Here is a 22,393-nt window from a genome sequence, read left to right as displayed (position 1 = left end):
AACCTGTACATAAATGTTCATAGTAGCTTTATTCATAATAGGGAAAACCTATAAACAACCTAAATGTTTTTCAACAGGTGAATAATTCAACAGACTGTGGTACATCTACACCATTAATTACTATGAAGCAGTAAAAACAGAGTGGACTACGACTACACACAGAAGCTTGGGTGGATCTCAGGGGAATTATGCTGAATGAAAAAAAGCCAGTCTCAAAATATTACATGCTGTATGATTCCATTTTTATAACATTTTTGAAATAAAAAAAAATTATGAAAAAAATAAAATAAAATAATAAAAAGTTCAGGGTTTTTGTTTTCTTTTCTTTTTTGTAATGAGTTTGTCTGAAAACATAAAAATTCCCCAACTCTGGGGAATATCAGAAAATTCAGGAGATAATATAGGTTTCTTCTTGCTGCTATAACAAATTATCATACACTTAGTGTCTTAAAACCACAGAAACTTTTTTTTTATACTTCTGGAAGTCTGGAGTCTGAAGTGAGTCTTACAGGGTTAAAAATCAGGTGTTGGCCAAGCTGGTTCTTCCTGCAGGCTCTAGAGATGGATTTGTTTCTTGCCTCTTCCAGCTTCTAGTGGCTGCCAGCATTCCTTGGCTTGTGGCTGCATCACTCCAATTTCTGCATCTATGGTTACACTGCCTTCTTTCCATCTATAGTCTAATCTCCCTCTGTCTCCCTTTTATAAGGCTTGGACTGCATTTATGACCCATCTAGATCATCCTGAATAATGTCAAGATTTTTAATTTAATCACATCTGTAAAGTCCCTTTTGCTATATCAGGTAACATTACAAGGTTCCAGGGATTGAGACCTGCATGTCTTTAGGAATCTTTATTCACTTTATTGAAGGAGGCTTTTTCAAACTGCATGACCTCTGGAGCTGCCTCAGTCTACCCAAACCCACTTCCTCTCCAGGAGAATTACCACCATTGGAAACCTGACAGCCACTGTTCTGAAAGACTTGCTGTTGAGGCAGAAAAAAGAAAAAAAAAAAACCTGAGAATCTCTGTCTAAAATATAAGTAAAATTGTCATCACTGACTCATTGATTAGAGGTCTATGAGATTTTAAACTCTGGATAATGAGTGATTCAATCATGTTATAAAATATGACTTAATATTTCATATTTTGGCATTTTATAAAACATGAAATGACTGAATGAAGAATATGTGACAGATATTGAGATTTCTATTCAGGGAGTTTTCTTTCCATGTGCTCTGTATTGATAAGAGCTCCTGAGCATACGATGCTCATGGAGGTGGATAGCTGACACACCATAAATGTGCCTGAGAATAGTTATTTTAAGCTCTTTAGTCATGTTTCAGTTGAAAGATTAGATTTAAATATTTGCCACTAGTTCTTAAAACACATTCAAGCAAAAAGAAATTTGCACAACACCACGCTGATAAATAGATAAATTTCATTTTCTATTAAAAAGTTCATTGCTAGGAATGACAGTCAAAGTCATATTGATCTCCAATAATTTAACGCTACTAAGAATTATTTAAATGGTCACATTCTAATTTCAGCATTACACAAATATATAACCTAAAAGAAACAAAATAAGATAAACACCCTGCGATTGTACTATAATACCCTCTGAAAACTCAAGATCCTTTTCCACAAGGTTATTGTCACACTACCTCCTTTTTACATCACGTCTTCATTTTTCTCTAGCTCACTTAATTTCAGCTTGAGATTCCAGCTATCTATACTTTGTTAGAAGTACTTTGTTCTGGCTATATTGAAGGTGCAATATCTGTCACTGCCTTTCCATTTCCATTGTTAACGGAACTCAGTTGGATACAGTCTTAAATAATTTTTGCCAGGACTAGACTTTAGCACTACTGTGAAGCCAGCAAAGTTTCTTTCAGGTAATTAGACTGAACGAATATCTCCAGTGGCTTCTCTTCATCCCAGGGAAGAGATCAGACTTTCTATTACAAGACATAGGAGGTCCTCCCCTATGGGTTCATGCCAAAATCCAAACCATCATTCACCTAGCACAGTAGGTCTCAGCCTAGCACTTCTGAAAACATGTCAGAATAACTCATGATTCCACATGTACTTCGTCTGAAATGTCATTCAAGAACTGTCAACATCTTATTCATGACTCAGAACTGAATTGGGAGTCATCAGGTCAGTCAGGTTTCTCTGAAATGCTCCCTTTAGTCTTGGCAAACCCTTCCTCCTTTACGTTTCTACTGTTCTTTACACACGCCACTATTAGGACTTCAGTTACCTTCCATTTACACTTATTTGCACACATTTCTATGTTTCCATATTAAAATGTGAATTTCCATATCATATTAGAAGCACTTTTGTATCCCCAGTTCCTAGCACAGTACTGACACCTACTAGATAATCAATATTAGCCAAGGGCTGAATTCAGAATTTCACCTCTCCTTTCTTCCTGCTTTAAAATCTACTTTAGAAAACGTTTGCTATCATTCACTTATATGTAGGTATAAATATAAGTTCATACTTATATGAACTTATAAGGGCTAATTGCTTTTTAATCTATATTTCTAAGGGTAAAATAAAGGAAGTTTCCTCTATTAAATAAGTTCAGGAAATTAATAAGCATTTGGGATGTTTCTGAGGATGGGAAGCCTTTCTGACATCCTGATACTCCACCATTAAAGGGCTCCCTTTATGCCTCGTAGAAAGTAACTCCATGATTTGAGATCTGTAGAGTCCAAGGCTTTAGAGTACCATGTATCTAGTCTCTGATCTAGTCACCTGATGATTGGCTCCTCTCCTTAATATCCAAAATGACAGTCAAAACCCATATTTGAGCACATTTCATTTTGCATATGTCTTTTTAAAAATCATACACTTTGACACTTCTGAGCCCTCTGGTCAATACTAAATGAAATTGCAAAGTGATAATTTAAAAAAAGGAGGGGAAATGCACCACTGCAAAGTTTAAATTAAAAAACCAAGGAGCACAAATTACATTAGGGCATCTTTTTGCTTTTTAATGTGATACTCAAGAATGCTAGCCACCCTAAAATAGCCATAACTAGATAATCAAGATTACAACAGGAAACTGAGCATAAATTGCTATGGCAGGAAACTGATTAGTTCAGCAAAGAGACAGGATGCGTCTTGTCTCTACTGTTATCTGAGTTAATTCTATGCCTCCTCCATGGGCCAACTGCTCTGAGATAAAGGATTGTCAAGTTGCCTCATGAAAGCAAACTGAAGTACAACTAATAATAAACGCAGGGCTAAAACAAAGCACATCTGAAATTGCAAGGATGATGAAATCAGTCAGCAAACACGAGAGCGGCGGGAAAAGGCAGTCTTGCAGTATTATGTAAAACATTACCATGAGCTACACAATATTAAGTTCTACACAATGTGCTTATAATAAAAGGAATATTCTCAAAATAAATAGTAGGCATGATTTGGAAGAGGGCTTCCTTAAGATAATTTTTTTTCTATGAAACCTGAACAATCTAAATTGGATTGCTTGAAATGTGTAGAATGATACCCCCCACCAACATCTCCATAACTTAATTACCTGGTACTGTGAATATGTTATCTTAATGGCAAAAGGGATTTTGCAGAAGTGATTAAGGTTCAGGATCTTGAGATGGGAGATGATCCTGGATTAGCTAAGTGCATCCAATCTAATCCTATGGTTCCTTAAAACTGGAGGACCTTTCCCAGCTGGGTTCAGAGTTAGAGGGAGATGTGACACAGAAAAATGGTTGAAAAGATGCAACACATCTGGCTTTGCAGATAGAGAAAGGGGGGTATGAGGCAAAGAATCTGAGTAGCCTTTAGAAGCTGGAAAAGGCAAAGGAATGGCTTCTTCCTTAGAGCATTCAGAAAGAAACACATCCCTTCCAACACATTTTAGTCCAGGTAAACCCAGTGAGACTCATGTGAAAGCTGTGATTAGACAGCTGTTAGATAATAAATTTGTGTTGCTTTTAGTCAACACGTGTGGCAATTTGTTACAGCAGCAATAGATAACTGATATACACCCATATTCTTTCACAGGCTTTATACAAACACAAAAAATGACACAAACTGAAACTCCTCATCATTACTCCAAAAGTAGCAGTTTAACAGATATGCTGACAATTGTGCATGACTAATTTCTGTACAAATATTTTTCAGTAGCAAACAGAGAAGGTCATGAAATGGTAGACCCTTCAAAGAGGAAACGAATAATTTAATGAGCACTTAAAAAAACTGACAAATTATCAACTCCTCTCAATGAACCCAAAAGAAAACATCATTCAATTTACTTGAATTTCTCTTGCACTTGAATGAAAATACCCTTTATCCCAACTACCTCCCCTATTTTTCTCTCCTCCTCTTCCCACAAACCTGATTTAAAAGTGCTTTTTAGATGAATTTTTTAAATAAATATTTACTGACCTGCATGTTTTCTAGAATTTATTATAGTAGTGAAGACAATTAAATTTCATTTTGCAAACTGAAACTTTGTTGTTATTAACATGGCATTTATTCATATTTCAGACCTTACTTTACATCTTTCTAATTTTTTTTAAGTAGAGTTGTAAATCCTTCTTACTCACCACTTTGCAGCAAAGGGGCCAAAACCACCACATCAAACCGATCCCCAGGAGTAGCAGTAACACCAAAATAACAATGATGGCTGCGATCCCATTAGACTAAAGTAGGCAAAAAGCAAAAACAAAGCAGTCAGCACAGCTTATGGTCAAATTCCAAATGTATATATATTTTAAGGAAACACCAGAAAATAATTCAGAAAGTATAATGTCAAACTAGATTTTAACTATATTATTTTAATTTCTTGAAATTCTACAAATGTATCTTCTATTTAATATATATTATGTTTTATGTTATATTGTTGTGACAGGCAATAATAAACAAAAACTTTCCCAAAATGCTGCAGATTCTTTACAAATACATCTAAAAGGAATTTAGGAAAAATCACTAATCAGGATTAGACTGGTCTCTATCTTTCATGTAAGGATTATTTTGGTTCAAAGCAAATTACCCATAGGCAGAATTTAGGCAGAATCCTGCAGACTTTTTGATGGTGAAACACAATTTATTGCATGTAGTTAAATAATAAGATGAATATTTAAAAAAAATATCAAGTAGATGACAAACCAACAATGGTTCTTGTTGGGAAATGGTATATACACATCAATGCAAGAATGGAATCTCATGCATTCATAAATCAGATGTTCTCTCATTGAAGCTGAAATATGACCTACACAAAAACCACAGTGGTGTTCTTTCCCTTCCTAACTACTGAGCTCCTCCAGCCTTCAGGCACCTACTCTGGGCTCTGTTCTTAAACCCTTTCATATAAAAACCACCTACTCATTTTACAGGGCTCATATTAAGTCACTTCATGGAAGTCTTCCTTGGACCCTTTGACTATAAAATGCCCCTTTGATTAAACAACTCATATTTCTCTATACTTTAATCTTTAGTACTTATCACGATGCAACAAATTATGAATTTTGTGATTATTTGTTTAATTTATATTTTCTACCATGGTTTATTGTGAGCTCTAGGAAGTCAGGGGTTACATCTAGCCTACTTAGCACTGTATACTCCATGTCTGGCATTTAAAAACTACTTACTGAGGCCAGGCACAATGGCTCACGCCTGTAATCCCAGCACTTTGGGAGGCCGAGGCAGGTGATCACGAGGTCAGGAGTACGAGACCAGCCTGGCCAACATAGTGAAACCCCATCTCTACTAAAAATACAAAAATTAGCTGGGCGTGGTGGCGGGCACCTGTAATCCCAGCTACTCAGGAGGCTGAGGCAGGAGAATTGCTTGAACCCGGGAGGTGGAGTTTGCCATGAGCCGAGATTGCACCACTGCATTCCAGCCTGGGAGACAGAGTGAGACTCCATCTCAAAAAAAAAAAAAAGAAAGAAAGAAAGAAAAAACTACTTACTGAAAGAATGAACTCTAAAGAAAAAAACCAGCAAAAGACATGGATACAAAGAAGAATGTTTACTGAACTTTTACTGTACAAACAGTTTCCAAGGGAACAAGGGGTATCTCCCAAATGCCTAATCCCTAGGATCCTCAGTAATAATGTTTTGTTTTGTGGGGTTTTTTTAATGAGAAAAAATTCAGGGAAGAAAAGAAAAAGAGCAAAAGAGAAAGAAGATTAATACTAATACTTTATAGAAATTTTCAGGCAAATACCTAAGTAGCCTGTTCTTAGAAAGAACATTCCAAAGTGCATCTTTCTTTACAAAATTCTAAATATTCATGAATAAATCAGCTACCATCCACAGGCACAAACACATTAAGCTCTAAAATCTAGGCAAACAAGAATATAATGGAAAAAGGATGTCATAGAAACGCATGGAAAACTGTGGTACCCTATGGGAGAAATATTGTCAAACGTATAAATCTTGATCTCACCTTCAAAAATATGGTCTTATGTAAGACAGCCCCTATCTGTGACTGTCCACGTACAGAAGGAATACATTTCTCACCAGACCTTTCCCACATGAGGATCCAGCCACAGCACTCATAGAAATGGCACACCATTTGGCTGTGCTATACAGCTTTCAAAAGGGCTCTATGAACATTTGGTTTCCCCTTTTCTTAGAATTCACACCCATGTTCAGAAATAAGGACATGCAACTAGAGGCCATGAAACTGCTAAAAATTTAGTGGTTAGTTTGTTTCTTCTATGCATGTGCCAAGAACAGGAAAATCAGAAAATTGCACTGACAGAACACAAAGTAGATGGGCTAGCCCTGCTAGATACTTAAAATTTTTTATTTTTCCCTTAAAAAAAGCCTCCGTTAGTAGCATTGACAAAATATTATGCATCTCCAGATACAAATATAATTTATTATTACAATATTATCATATCAACTGATTGCAAAGATTTGTCTTAAAAAAATTAAAAATGGCCGGGCACAGTGGCTCACACCTGTAATCCCAGTACTTTGGGAGGTTGAGGTGGGTGGATCACAAGGTCAGGAGATCGAGACCATCCTGGCTAACATGGTGAAACCCCATCTCTACTAAATATACAAAAAATCAGCCAGGCGTGGTGGTGGGCGCCTGTAGTCCCAGCTACTCGGGATGCTGAGGCAGGAGAATGGCGTGAATCCGGGAGGCGGAGGTTGCAGTGAGCCAAGATCATGCCACTGCACTCCAGCCTGGGCGACAGAGAAAGACACCATCTCAAAAAAATAAATTAAATAAATTCATTAAAAATAAATTATGCACTTTCTAAAGACCTACAGACCTAGTATATATTTAAGCCAAACATGATGGGAAAAGGGTCAGGGAAAATGCAACCTGGTCTTGCCATCTATCTATCTATCTATCTATCTATCGATCTGTCATCTATCTATCTGATGACTATTTCATTTACTGGATTCTTTTTGAAATATTCAATATCAGGAATTAGGAAACTATGGCACAAAGGTCAAATCCAACCAATCTATTTTGTAAGACCCTGGCATGCCAAGAACATTTCTACCCTGTTTAAGAAAAATGACATTTGAGTAATAAATATTTATTAGAACTTTTTCAGTTCTAAAGAGAGGCATGCCTATGTAAAACTGAGAAGCTTCTAGTTTTGCTCGTGATATAGATCTATATGTAATCAAATCTAGTTTCATACTCTTCTTCATCTGACTCTTAAGTCCATAGATTGCAACATGGTATCTGATTACGGGACTGAATTCTGTAGTGTTCCACCTTTCCCCAATATGTTTATAAAGTTTTGGGCAAAATGAAACTGTTTTTCTTTCATGACTAACATCTTTCTTGCTCTGATAGTGGCTCTGGCTATCAAAACAAACACAATGGGAAAGCCTGAATTTGTATCCAGTTAACCGAGCTGATGTCTGGGATTAGTGTATTCAGGGACTGTGTCATCTGCATCTAATTTCCTTTTCTTCACTAAAAGCAAGTTATACAATAAAAAACTTTATTCTGCCAAATATAACTAAAATTCTAGTGAAGAGAATCATAGAGGTATAAAAACAAATCAGGGTGACTGCTGCCCTTGCAACATAACTATGGGACAGAGGAATCACTGGAAAGTTTCAAAAGAGCATTAGTTGTTATTACTGCAATCTATCTAGAAAATAGTGAATTCGCAGCAGCCACATTAGAATGAAACAGACACAGAACGGGGAAAATGGGTCTCCACAATTTTGTTTCATGAATTTAGAGTTAGGGAAAGAAAACAGAGTCATGAAACAGATAAGTATTTCATTTACTGGATTCTTTTTGGAATATTTGATATCAGGAATTAGGAAACTATGGTACAAGAGTCAAATCCAGCCAATCTATTTGGTAAGACCCCAGCAAGCTAATACCTTTTTTTTTTTACAGTATTACATAAAGCTGAAAAAATCAAAAGAAGAATATGTTACAAGAAATTCCATTGTCAATGTACATAGTTTTATTGAACACAGCCATTTGTTTATATAATGTCTATAGCTGCTTCTGCACTACAATGGTAGAGGTAAGTAGTTGTGACAGAGACCATATGGCCCCCAAAGCCTTAAGTATGTATTTACTATTTGGCCTTCTACAGGAAAAATTTGCCAACCCTTGTCCTATATAAATCAATGTAGAATCTGGTTTAAAATGGCAAATTGTGGAAGTGTTCAGTCAGGGGGTGGGGGAGACAGACGTGGGTTCAATTCTCAATTATAGCATTTATCAGACTGCAAAACTGGGCAAGTAACAACCTTTCAGAGCCTCCAGGCTTCAAGTATCCCTTTTGCAGGGACGGTAAGGATTGAAACCACCTGCTGTTACACTCATCAAACCATGCACCTCTTTGAGGGCTGGGTCCACATAAGAAGAAGTACCTTCTAATGTATTTGGATAAAAGTGCACTGAATGTTGGAGGTACCTTCCTGTTCCTCAGTTTTCTCATCTGTAAAATTAACATAATCTGAACAGCCTCCTCTTGGATTGTGAGTGCTAAATGAAGCCATAAAGGATTTAGCACATACACAGCAGAGCTGAACACAGCGTCTAGCACTTAATACATGCTCAGCAAACAGGTTCTTGGTATTGTTATTGCAAAAGAGTCAGAAGATCAGTGATTCCAAGAGAAAAAAAAGGACATCTTTCCATTACGTTTTTAAAAGCAGAGATCCATTTTAAAGATCTTTTGAGGAGAGATGAACATAAAGGATTGTCTAAATACAAACCCTCCTCAGACTCTAATCTTAAATCTCTTAAATCTAAAACTTAGTTTCCCCATTTTAAACTAGATATATGGTTACTTTCAATCATTCATTTAGGAAATAATTTTGGAGCACTTGCTCTGTGTAAGGACCAGTTGTGGGAGACGGGCAATAAGCACAGCACAAGCCCTGCCATCAATGTCTCAAGGCTGGTAAGAAAGGCCCAGAAGCAAACAGGAACTCACAGCTCAGTTCCTAAGGCCTCAATAGGACTGAGCCCTGGATGTTCCTGAAGCATACAGAGGAGCTTCTTTATTTGTGAGATTTTAACAAGGACTAACCAATGACTAGAATAATAGTGTTCTACTTTGTTTGGCTTTCAAATGCCTGAGCAAGTAAAAAGCATTATCCTCACAATGAGCAATATCGCTAACTACATTTCACCTGTTCACCATATGCAAATATGCCTGAAAGACTAAATATCATTTAAATCCAAGGTCCAGGTATTCATCATAGTATTACCCACTATACTCTTCTATTTTCAATAGATATTTCATGCATAAATCAGCAGGTGCATCTCATCAGCGCAAGTCTCACTTTTCATATCTATGGAATGGTAATATCACTACCACAGGCAACAGGAATTTGAGGTTAAATACAAGGCAATGGTTAAATTTAAGGAGGAAAAATAATTTTCCTATAATTACTGTCAACCTGAAAAATTGAATTATAGTATTTATTATCCTGTAATAACTAGTGGAATAATAAAAGTCATAAGAAAGAGAAGGCTTCAAGTCATCAGCCTTGGCAGACACGGGGAGATCACCGGTGACCCCTCGGACATTTTCTCAGCCCTGGCTCACCTTGGCCTCCCCCAGGCATGTACTGCTGCCCTCTCTTCACCTTGGAATTCTATCTTCCTTTGTCTTCTTCATTCGGTGTCTGGTCTTCCCACGTCTTAAGCAGTTCTTTCTCTTATTTCTTCACTTACTCTATTCATCAAGACAGCCTTACCTATTTCTTCTGCTTGATTAAACTTTAAACTTCAATCAAATCAGATTTCTTCTGACTGTGGGTCTTGGATCTCCCTTTTCTTTAAGAATCTACTTTTAAAAATTTGTGGCCGGGTGAGGTGGCTCACGCCTGTAATCCCAGAACTTTGGGAGACTGAGGAGGCCAAATCACAAGGTCAGGAGATTGAGACCATCCTGGCCAACATGGTGAAACCCCGTCTCTACTAAAAATACAAAAATTAGCTGGGTGTGGCGGCACACACCTGTAATCCCAGCTACTTGGGAAGCTGAGGCATGAGAATTGCTTGAACCCGGGAAGCAGAGATTGCAGTGAGCCAAACTGGCGTCACTGCACTCCAGCCTACCAACAGAACAAGACTCAGTCTCAAAAAAAATAAAATAAATAAACAAATAAATAAAAACTTGTAATCACAAAATATTTCTCTGCCTTTTGAAAAGCATTTAAATCTCCTTTAACTCTGAGCAGTTTTACAGACCTTGGAGGACTGTCTTTCTCAAGGCCCTGGGAGCCATTCCTTTGAGATGTAATCATCAAGGGAGATAGTGCCCCTATCACACGGTCTCTGTAGAAGCGGAGAAACCTAACATCAGTGGTGCCTTGCTCCAAGTTTTAGCACTACCTCCTATTAGGAAAGTAGGAGAAAGTTTACTTTTCCTTTAGGTAAGGTCAATTAGCAGATACTGGTGGCCTATAATTCCCACCACCCTAGCTTTGAAAATTCTCCAACCTTTTGTTTCATCACAGGTAAATTCACTCTTCCCTCTTGCAACAGTCTTGAACAAGGTCTTCTTTGCCTGTTTAATTTTGTCCAGTGCATTTTTGTCTTTGACTCTGTGTATTCCTCCCCACTTCAAAATGATATTAACTCTAAATTGTCCCATTTTTCTTCCCCTTCCTACAACCTCAGCAAAAGCAAAACTTAAATTTTTACTTCCAGCCCTGATCACTCACGAGATGTGAAGCTATAGCTACAAGTACCCGCTTGACATTGCCAACCTCACTTACATAACATGACTACAATGAAAATTCTTCTGATCTCCAGATTTACCTCTCGCTTTGGATGTTTCCAATGGCAGCATCATTCTTCCAGCCCATGAGATTCAATATTTTGGAATGAAACATTCCCCCATAACCACCAGTAAGTCACTTTATAATATGGATTTCTTCATTAATACAATTTATATGGCTATTTCTAGGACTATTTCTACCACCATCAGTCAATTTAGAAACTAAAGTTTTATGCCTATGTTCTAGCATTTGTTTCCTAAAAGCTTTCTCTGTGCCTTTTCTTTTCCTGTCCTTTCTCTTACATGTCATTACTAATTTAATCTTCCCAAAATAGTATGTTTCACCATCACATGTGTGTCCAAAGCCCTTTAAAACCATATTATTATTTATTGGAGTCAGACCTTGTGATTTCTCAAGGCAATAAAACCTGAAAAAAAAAGCTGCTCACATAAACTTGCCAGCTAATAATTCTGCCAAATAACAGCATACAAGGAAAAAGAGAAAAGAAGAGAAGAAGCAGGAGGAGGGAGAGTAATATGAGGAAGGAAAAGAAAGGACTGAAGGACTAGGGAGAAGGAATGTGGGAGAGAAGAAAGAAGGAAGGATGGAATGAGGGAGGGAGGGAAGGAAGGAAGGAAGGAGAGGACAGGAAAGGAAAGGAAAGGAAAGGAAAGGAAAGGAAAGGAAAGGAAAGGAAAGGAAAAAGGAAAGGAAAGGAAAGGAGGGAGAGGTCGGTCCTGACAAATGAAGTGTATTTCCTCAATCAAAGGATATTTTAAAATTAAAATAGGACAAAGAACAATTTTAAAATAAAAGAATTCTTTCAAGTTGAATAAATCTAATAATATGAAAAATATAATCCATTTTCTTTCCTTTTTTCATTTCAACACCGTAGAGTTTGGGAATCACAGCCTGTAGGATGAACTCTAAATTCAATTCGGTTTCTTAGGTTGTTGATAATCTGGTCTACATTTTCTATTTCCAAGAATTCCTTCCACTTATTTCTACTCCAGTCAAATGCATCTCCTCTCAATTTCGTCAACACATCCCCACCCTGTTTGCTCTTTCTCTATAATATGCTCCCCATCCCCTTTCTTTGCCGACATCCTAGTCTCCCTTCAAGGCCCTGTCTGTCTCAGTTCCTCCACAAGCATAAAACCTTTCTCTGGTACTCTTTCCCTTCTTGCTCTAAGCTCCTGGAAGCCACTATTTCCCAGTAAATATTATGTGAAATTTTGTTGCCTAATTTATTCCATCCATTTGTCAACAACTAACAGCTCCAAAGTTTGTACATCCAATCCAGACCTCTCTCAGAACTCCAGACTTGCATATTCAGGGGCCTGACATTTCCACTGCGATGTCCAATAGACATCCCTCATTCAACGTCACCACAACTGAACTCCTCATTGCTCTGAAACTGCTGTGCCTGATGACAATTCATCCTTCTATTTGGCAAAACCACAGTTGCTTTTGCGTCAACCTAATAGTTGCTCAGGCAAAAACACTTGGAGCTATTCTTAATTTCTTTCTTTATCTCACATCCCACACCTAATCTGTCTAGGCATCCCATAAACTTCCCCTGTAAAATATATTCTAATTCAACCCTTCTCACCATCTCCAATTTGAGCACCCCAGTGGGGCTACCCTCCTCTGGGTGGGGAAGGATTCCTGCATTACTGCAATAGCCACAGAATTGGGCTTGATGTTTCCACGTTTGCTGCTACTCGCAAAGTCTGTTTTCATACAGCAGCCAGAGTGATCCTTTCAAAACAGTGAATCAAATCACGTCACCTTCCAAGGTCTTCCTGTTTCACTCAGAAGAAAAGCTCAGGTCCTGGCAATGACTATACACCCTACAGGATCTGCCCTGCTCCTGCCACTCTCTCTTCCTTATCCAGAGGCTCCCACTCTCCCTGACTACTTCCATTCCAGCACACTGGCTGGTTGCTCTTCTTGAAACTTGCCAGAGACTTGTCACCTCAGGCTTTGCTCTAGCTGCTCCCTCTGTGTGGAGCACTCTTCCCTCAGATGGTCTGCAGGCCTCACTCCCTTACCTTCAAGTCTTTGCTCAAAGCCTTCCTTCTTACGGAGAATCATCTTGACCCCTTCTTGATTGTTACAGCTTGCTCCTTTCCCCTTACCTCATCACTGACACATCAATGATCATTTTTCTGAAATCTCCCCACTCTTAAACCATCTTGAGTCATATTACCCTCACTCAGGAGCAAGAACTAGAAAGTCTTCCTTAAAGCACACAACCTATACATCCCAGATGAGTCATTTAGCCTCAGCATCCTTGCATGTGAAAATCATGCATTGTTATAGGATAGGAACAAAGACCTGTTTTCCTGCTTGCATGGAAGAAAGGAAGAAAAAGACAGTTTGTAGGTGTAGAATAGGAATAAGGATGAGGAAGGAATGCCATTTCAGTGAGCTAAACACTGAGAAACTACAAACCACAAATATTTGTAATTTCAACCACATCCTGAGGGACCAGAAAACCAGCAAACTGCAACATCCACAAAATCTACAGATTGCAACATGCACTAGAAATGGGAGAAAAAAAACCCTCCCCAAAAAGCACAAATACAAAAACAGAAAACCTAGCTATTTTCAAAATAGAAGTAGGTGTTGGTAAAGACTTATCCAAGGAGTTAAAAAATGACCCAAGGGTCCATATGATGTTCCTTTTACCTGAAGCATTGTCTTACAATGAGAAATGCAACTACCTCTATACAGATAACATTGAATTGTTTTGTTTTGTTTTCTGTTGGAAGGGTATCTCTTGAATTAGTAGATCAAAATCAAAATATAAAACAATGAAACTGTGAGATGTGAGAAAATGTTTAGGTTTAGGATTTTGGTCTTTTGGAGGGCAGGAATTTTTCTTTTTTTGCTTTGATTTACATATTTTTTACAAAATATATTTAGAAATAATAACCATGTGGTTGTTCCTGTTTAGTGCTGCCCGTTTCCACGTGCAATAATATAATATTGAAACTTTCTATAAATCCACAAAATTAAATAAAAGGAAGAAAATGTCTACTGAATGGAGTTTATATTTCAAAATACTGCATTTAGGTAATGCAAATCAGTAATCTCAAAATATATATTCGATGTGGTTACAAATTAAGATAGTATCAAGCTGCCAAAGTCAACTTTCTCATTCAGAAAGCACCAATATTTTAAATGAACAAAATAAAAAAGTCACATATTAAAATGCAATAATTTGATTTCAAACCATGATAAATGTTTAGATACTGTAATCTAACCTTCCTAACAGAAAACATAATTTCTATATTTAATGTTTTAAGAAAAAAAGTGCTTCATTTGTAAATTATTATCTTACCTTATTTTGATTTCAAATATGCCTTTTAAATTCTATAAATATGAAAATCAAATGCATACTACCTTAAAGTTCCTAAAAAGGGAGCTCAACATAAAAAAAAGCAATGCCACCCAAAACGAATTCTATACAAAATTTTTCCTTGTAATGGTCTCCAATGTTATTGTTTGCATCTCCTTTATTGTAGTATGCAACAACACCAAAGATCCATAGATTATTTCTGGATGGAATTACTTTTAAAAGATAATCTTTGTGCAAACTTTTACTTACACATTCTGTGGCTGTGACAATTAATGAGCCTGAAATGACAGATTTTCCTCCATTAAAGCTCACTGAAACATCAAGAGTTCTGAAAAAGAAAAGAAGAAACAATAATTTTATATACATTTAAAATCAGAGGAGTAGGAGATTTTTATTTCCTTATGTAATTCAAAACCAGCCAGAAAACATACTTAAAGAGTAAGGGTCTCAAACTCCTGACCTCAGGTGATCCACCCACCTCAGCCTCCCAAAGTCCTAGGATTACAAGCATGAGCCACCGTGCCTGGCATGGCCAACATAGTGAAACCCCATCTCTAGTGAAAATACAAAAATTAGCCAGGTGTGGTGGTGGGCCCCTGTAACCTCAGCTACTCAGGAGGCTGAGGCAGGAGAATTGCTGGAACCTGGGAGGCGGAGGTTGCAGTGAGCCAAGATCATGCCATTGCACTCCAGCCCGGGCCGACAACAGCAAGACTCAGTCTCAAAAAAAAAGGAAAGAGTAAGAGTCACAGCTTTTGGTAAATTATGCCAGCTTTTTTCTTCCTTAGTTCTAGTCTTTACTTATTAGTCAGGCAAACTTATTAAGTGGACTAATTGTTTCTTTACAAAGTAGTAACAGAAATACAGGCATTAAGAAATTTCTAAATCCAGAAAAATGCCAAGGTTGTTTCAGGTTCACAAAAACCTACAAAGAAAGAAAAGCTTTAGATCCCATTTAGCCTATTTCTCTGTCTCTAGGTATTACTACTAAGAATATAAAACTGGAAGCAATAAACCAGTCAAAAATAAAATATAAAGAAAGTGAATATGAAAGACAGCAACAAAGAAAAGAAACGGGGAAAGATTTATTTGCAGGTATTTGTTGCAGATGGTCCAAAGATATTAAAATATCCCGACAAAGGTACAAAGAAGAGATAATAATTTTTGTCCCTGGCTAAGAAATATTATAGTTAAAATATAGTTCTTATTTTGAAAATATGATTTCAAATTATAAAACAAGTAATAATCATTAAAATTTCATTAATTTAGATTGATTATTTGGGATTAGCCTAGAGTTAGTAATTTTTTATTATAAAAATAACTAAAACAAGATATCAAAAGGGAAAAAAATGACAAGAGGGTTTGTACGGAAAGAGCTCTTTTCCAAAATAGTTTACAAAGGATATTATCATATAATTGGTTTTCAAACAAATCAAAGCCATCCATCCACAGGCCAGGCATGGTGGCTCACGCCTATAGTCCCAGCACTTTGGAAGGCTGAGGTGGGAGGACTGCATGAACCCAGGAGTTTGAGACTAGCCCCGGCAACACAGTGAGATTCCCATCTCTACAAAAAATAAAAATAAAAATAATTAGCCGGGCATGGTGGCATGTGCCTATAGGTCCAACTGCTCAGGAGGCTGTGGCAGGAGGATCGCTTGAGCCTGGGAGGTTGAGGCTGCAGTCATCTCTGATTGAGCCACTGCACTCCAGCTTCAGCAACACAGTGAGACTCTGTCAAAAAAAAAAGCAAAAACAAAAACAAAAAACAAACTCCCAGAAATAATCTCAAGCTGTTGACAGAAAGGGGAGATGAGAAATATTATTCAATTCTTACCATTGCCAGATGCTATCCTAGGCATTTTATGGGCATTATCTATTTCAACCCTTCACAATAGCCCTTGAAGTAAATAGTAGTTTCACAGTTTTACAGATGGGGGGCAGGAGGCCCAGAAATGTTAATTACTTTGCCCAAAGTAATACAGCTAGGATTCTAACTTTGAACTCTTTCCATTATATCAGAGAGGCTTGATTAAATGATGAAATCAAAGTCCTTAATGTGTTTTTTTTTCTCAATGTGCTATTTGGTTTGGATTCATACAAGAAAGCTACTGGGAAGGATATTTCTGGCAAAGTTCAAGCTAAATTCAATCAAAATATAGAAATACTTCTATTAAAATATTTCTGTGTAAAGTATTTACTTCAAAGCATCTTGTTTAAAAAGATGGTTTAGCTAGGCTGGGCGCAGTGGCTCACGCCTGTAATCCCAGCACTTTGGGTAGATCACGAGGTCAGGAGATTGAGACCATCCTGGCTAACATGGTGAAACCCCGTCTCTACTAAAAATACAAAAAACTTAGCTGGGCATGGTGGCATGTGCCTGTAATCTCAGCTACTTGGGAGGCTGAGGCAGGAGAATCACTTGAACCCGGGAGGCAGAGGTTGCAGTGAGCCGAGATCACACCACTGCACCCCCAGCCTGGGTGACAGAGCGAGACTCCATCTCAAAAAAAAAAAAAAAAAAAAAAAAGATGGTTTAGCTAAATCCAGAAAAGAATAAGAATTCTGGATGTTTACATCTAATTAACTATACTTCTGAACTATTCCAACACAGAAGGCCAAGTGGCGTATTAAGAAAGAAAACTTAAACCTAATTGCTCATTCTGAAGAAATGGGTGCCTTGTTTTGTTTTTTTAATGACTAAGCATAATCAAATAAAAAATTGTCTTCCCTAGTTCTTAATTCCTCTACTTTAAAGAATGTGGCCTGAATCATCTGACATGTTGGCATGGTTTTATTTTTTGGAAAGATAATTTTCATTCATAATAATATGTGATTCTTGCAGGTAATCTTACTGATTCAACTTTAAGGGATCAGTAGACATTGACTGAAGTTGTTTATAATCTGACAGTTAAAATTCACCAGAAACGAACAAGTTCTCTAATTAATGAAGGAAACATTCAAACTTTTAATGCTTAAAAAAATGAAATGAGAACAGAAGATGTCATTTTAAAACAAAGTTTACTCTTTCCTATAGTAGAAATGCATGCTGATATGATCTTGTAACCGACAAAAATAACTGCATTCTCCGAAAATCTCATTCTAGTATAATGTGGCTGGTGTAAAAAAAAAAAAAAAAAAAACTGAGTTAATTCTCCGCAGATATAGAAATCCACTTGATGATATATGATGTATGGAACTGAAACAAGAATATCTTCCTCTTTTTGAGAGTAGTAGTAGCAGCGTGATCAAAATGTAACCATAAACACCACTCATAATTACAGGCAATTGTTGATTTCTTACTAAGAACCAGACACATTAATTCATCTTCTCATTTAATTCTCACAACAACCTACTGAGGTCAGCACTAGCATCATCTCCATTTTGCCCATGAAGAAACAAGCTTATAAAGGTAACTTGTCCAAATATTGGACTTCACTGACTCTGTACTCAAAATGCTTTCAGTTCTACAACATACTACTTTAATCCTCCACATGTATTTTAGCGTCTTATATTTAAATTTCTCTCATTAGCATGAGTTTCATTGGAATCTTCTAGCTTTTTACTACATTCACATATTTCTAATGGTTAACTAGAATGGCATTTACTATATGCTGAAGCAATATATTTACTTGTGAATATATATTTATGAATATGTGTGTATAGATATATGTATTCTGTGAAAATTTTTCAGAAAAGTTGCAAATATGAAAAACACAGTTACATCTGCTTTTAAACTTTGCTGCTTCTTTAGAAAAACATTTTTGAAATTATTGGTATGGTACTGGCACCATCATTAAGCTAGAGCCTTTGCCTAAAGCTATGCTACTCCTTTTCTGGCATAGGTTGAGAAAACCACCCACTGTAATGCAAACCAAATTCGGTAAGCTTTCTTTGCCTCAAGAGTCAATTATACATATTTAGTGTTTTCTGTCATATTTTAGGTCATTTCTGTTAGCATCTATGGATTGTTATTCCTACTCCTACATAACTTCTACTTCTAGTTAGTATGTTTCTGACAGTGGAAGCCATACGCTCAGTAACAGAGGCTTTCTTATGGGCGAAAATGTATTAAAACAACATTGTGTTTACTTAGTTGCAAACATATATGGGAGGCAAGAGAGCAGTTCATTTTTATTTGCCCCAAGGATCTAATAATATTGAAAAAGGGCATTTGGGCGAAACTGGAGTCCTGAGTTTGAACGCTCATCACTCCATTTTTAATCTTCCATTTCTCAATCTGTAAAATGGGGATAACTGTACCTATTTCAAAGTTGTTTTAAGGAACAGAGCTTGGTAAAATAATATACATAAAATATACAACACAATACCTGGGACACAACAGGTACTCCATAAATTACTGTTAACACCTGAGTATTTGTCTAATGGATTATTCAGAATATCAAGGTACTTTTTAATAAATCTTTTAGATCCAAGCTAAGAAGCAATGTATATAGAAGCAATAAAATCATTATGTAATACCTTTTGTTTAATTTAATTTCTATTCTGCTCACCGCCATATAAAAATATTGTAAGCTAAATTGTTCAAAAAATGCCTACTATATAATGTCAGGCAGTTTCATGTAAAAAATTTTGTCAATGCTATATTCTTCCTGTTATAAAACATGACCTTGATTAAATCCAACATTATAGCTATGTTGAGCTCTGTGCTTAAACCTCAGGCCTAAAATCACACTCCAAATTGGTTTAGGAATATTTGCCAATAAAATCACTCAATCAGTCACTTATTTTATTACTAGTTAATTAAATGAGTATTTATTAATTGATTGTAGTAGCAATGATAATTGGGCTGTACTTGGTAAAATGGCTGCAGTAACAAATAATACAAATTACAATGTAAATAAAAGGAAGCCCCGTAAACAATTACAAAAGAATGAGATATTAATAAAATAGGTTTAGGCACAGGGGTTCTAGAGGGCTGTGTGGGAGATTCAACAGACTTGGCCTTGGCATAGAGGCATTAGCAAAGTTTTCCTGCAGGAAGTCGACTACAGGATGAAGCTTAAAGAATGATCAGAAGTTAGGAAATGAGATTAGAAAGGAGTCCATGCAGATGGAGCACTCCGACAGGGTGGAAGGCAAGAAAGGGACAGGGACAGAACAGTCAAGGCAGTAAAAGTGATTCAGTACTCCAGCAACAAAAGAGGGTGAGAGTAAGAATGAAATGGCTCCAGGTTGAAAAGGGGAGCAGAGAAAAGATCATTGAGTCCCTGGATGCCATCTTTAGACATCTGGAATTCGTCTTAAGAGTTTTAAGTTTGATAGAAATATAGTTAGAAATGTGTTTTACAAATATCATTCTTGTTACAGTGTAAGGCAGGGGTCTGAAGAATAAATTTCAAAAGTAGAAAGACCAGTTAAGAAAGTCTCAGTGTACTTGAAATAAGTACCAAAGTAGAATTGAACTAAAATAGTGGCAATGAGGTTAGTGTGAAAACAAAAACTGAGACATATTAGGAGTTAGAATAAAAAGGACATGGACATTTATTGGATGTAGGAGGTGAGGAGGAAGAAAAAAGGATGACCTCAAAGTTTCTGTCTTACACAAGTAGGTGGGCAGTCTTGCATAGGGAACACAGAAGGAGCAAGTTTGAACAGAAGGATCTGAGTTTAATTTGGGACCTCCAAGTTTAAGGTGCCTGTAGAAAATCCAAGTGACTTTGTAGACATTTGGATAGCAGGCATTTGGACAGCAGACTTAAAGCTAGTAAAAAGATCTTGCCAGGAAATTTGGAGCTCATCAGGAAGAAAAAGGGAGCCACAGAAAGGGTGAGTTTATAAGTCAAGTATCCTCCAACCATGATAAAAACTGAGGGGCACTGGACACTGTGGCTCACGCCTGTAATCCCAACACTTTGGGAGGCCAAGGCGGGTGGTTGGCTTGAGCCCAGGAGTTTGAGACCAGCCTGGGAAACATGGTGAAACCCTGTCTATACAAAATGTACAGAAAATTAGCAGGGTGTGGTGGTACATGCCTGTAGCCCCAGCTACTCAGGAGGCTGAAGTAGGAGGATCACCTGAGCCAGAAAGGCCAAAAGTACAGTGAGTCAGATCATGCCACTTCACTCCAGCCTGGGTGACAGTGAGACCCCACCTCAAAAAGAAAAAACTGACAGTTAAGAGACTGTAAAAACAAAAGTAGTCTAAAGGGATATCTGAGGAGAAAGGGGAGAAACAGCTAGGATGAGAATATGAAGTCACAAAAGACAAGGGAAAACCTTCTGAGACAAGAGTGGCACCTTGTGCAGATAATACAGGGAGGTAAGGGAAGATAATGCTGGGAAATGGCAACACTTTCAACTTAATTTTCTATAAATTGGTTCTACATTGTTTAATATTTCTTAACAAATATCTTAATCCATGCTTTGCTCCATCATTAAAATATGTTTTTTCAAAGTAGAAGGATAGAAGAAAGCTTAACAACTTAATGTAACAAAAAGATTGATTGAAGTGTACTTTCATGTCAACTGACAATAGTAATAAAATTAAATTCAAACATAGTAAAGTCATTCCACATGAGAAATTATTAAATAGTACTGTGATACACAATTTAGTAAATAAAACTCACTAAGTCCTAATAGTCACATACTTCTATTTAATGTCTAAAGATGCATGACTCTTCCAAAACAGGAGAATGGCTCAGTGCCATATGTCAAAGCTATTCTGATCTAAGAAATGTTATACTCCATGAATTATGATTGACATTTCAATCCACAGTAACCTATTTGCAAAGCATTCATTTGCTTCTGACTTTATATATATCCAATAAAAGATTGTCATTTTATGATCCATTAAAAAGGATGAAAAAATTAAATAAAATTGTGAAAGACATTTGCTGGAAGTAATAAATAATTTACCTCCAATTTGCACATACTGAAAATTAAACTGGCAGCTACTCAAAAAGTTATTACAATTATGGTGACTTAAGATATTTTGAAATCAAGTGATACTATTTAATGCTCTGCAGTGCTTTTTAAAAGATAGTTTTATGAATGATAAAGATTTTAAGTTGGAAGATAAGATTCCATATTCATGAATAGTTTAAAGGTACCACTTCTAGTAATTAGTTTATATGTAAATTAATGTTTTGACTAAGGATACTTTCTTAAAAGTGGCTAAAAGATTTTTGAATTAAATGACTTATTTTTAGCATATCTCAATATGTGTAATAGATAAAACAAAAATTGCAGTTAGCAAGATGTCTACATTTCAGAAGGAAAAAAAGCTATATTCAGAGATTTACTGGACATCACAGGAAAGCTGTATTATAATTGTTCTTAGTATTGCACTAAAAATAAGCACTTTCTATTTGCTGTGTTTTTTTTAATAACATTCTAAAAAGACACTTAAAAAACAATCACCAAGTCAATTTAGTGCCTAAATCAATCAAATTGAGTGCCTTTCATCCAAAACTTTAGAGTCTTAGTGATATGGTTTGGCTGTGTGTCTCCACCCAAATCTCATTCTTGAATTGTAATCCCCCCGTGTAAAGGGAAGATCCTGATAGGAGGTGAATGGGTTATGGGGAGGGTTTCCCCCATCCTGTTCTCATGATGGTGAGCGAGTCTCGTGAGATCTGATGGTTTTAAAAGTGGCCATTTTTCCTGGGCTTGCACTTCTCTCTCCTGCCACCATGTGAAGGTCTTTGCTCCCCCTTAGCCTTCTGCCATGACTAAGTTTCCTGAGGCTTCCCCAGTCATGTAAAACTGTGAGTCAATTAAACTTCTTTCCTTGATAAATTACCCAGTCTCGGCAGTTCTTTATAGCAGTGTGAGAACGGACTAATACA

At 36.8% G+C, this 22,393-nt stretch overlaps 1 protein-coding gene across 3 annotated transcripts in view; it reads right to left on the bottom strand.

Annotated features, from left to right (window-relative positions):
- ANTXR2 (ANTXR cell adhesion molecule 2) overlaps positions 1-22,393 on the bottom strand; it is a 159,937-nt gene that overhangs the window by 90,582 nt on the left and 46,962 nt on the right. For all 3 annotated transcript variants that reach the window (XM_001145172.6, XM_009447677.4, XM_009447676.4), the window contains exons 11-12: positions 14,833-14,911; positions 4,578-4,673 (exon numbers count right to left, since the gene is read on the bottom strand). In XM_001145172.6, coding sequence (XP_001145172.2) covers positions 4,578-4,673; positions 14,833-14,911 — 175 coding nt within the window. The remainder of the gene's footprint in view (positions 1-4,577; positions 4,674-14,832; positions 14,912-22,393) is intronic.

Source organism: Pan troglodytes, chromosome 3 (genome assembly GCF_028858775.2).
Source record: "Pan troglodytes isolate AG18354 chromosome 3, NHGRI_mPanTro3-v2.0_pri, whole genome shotgun sequence".
NCBI classification, from domain to species: domain Eukaryota; kingdom Metazoa; phylum Chordata; class Mammalia; order Primates; family Hominidae; genus Pan; species Pan troglodytes.
Note: the sequence above shows the minus strand (reverse complement) of the source record. Positions and strands in the feature narration are given on the sequence as shown.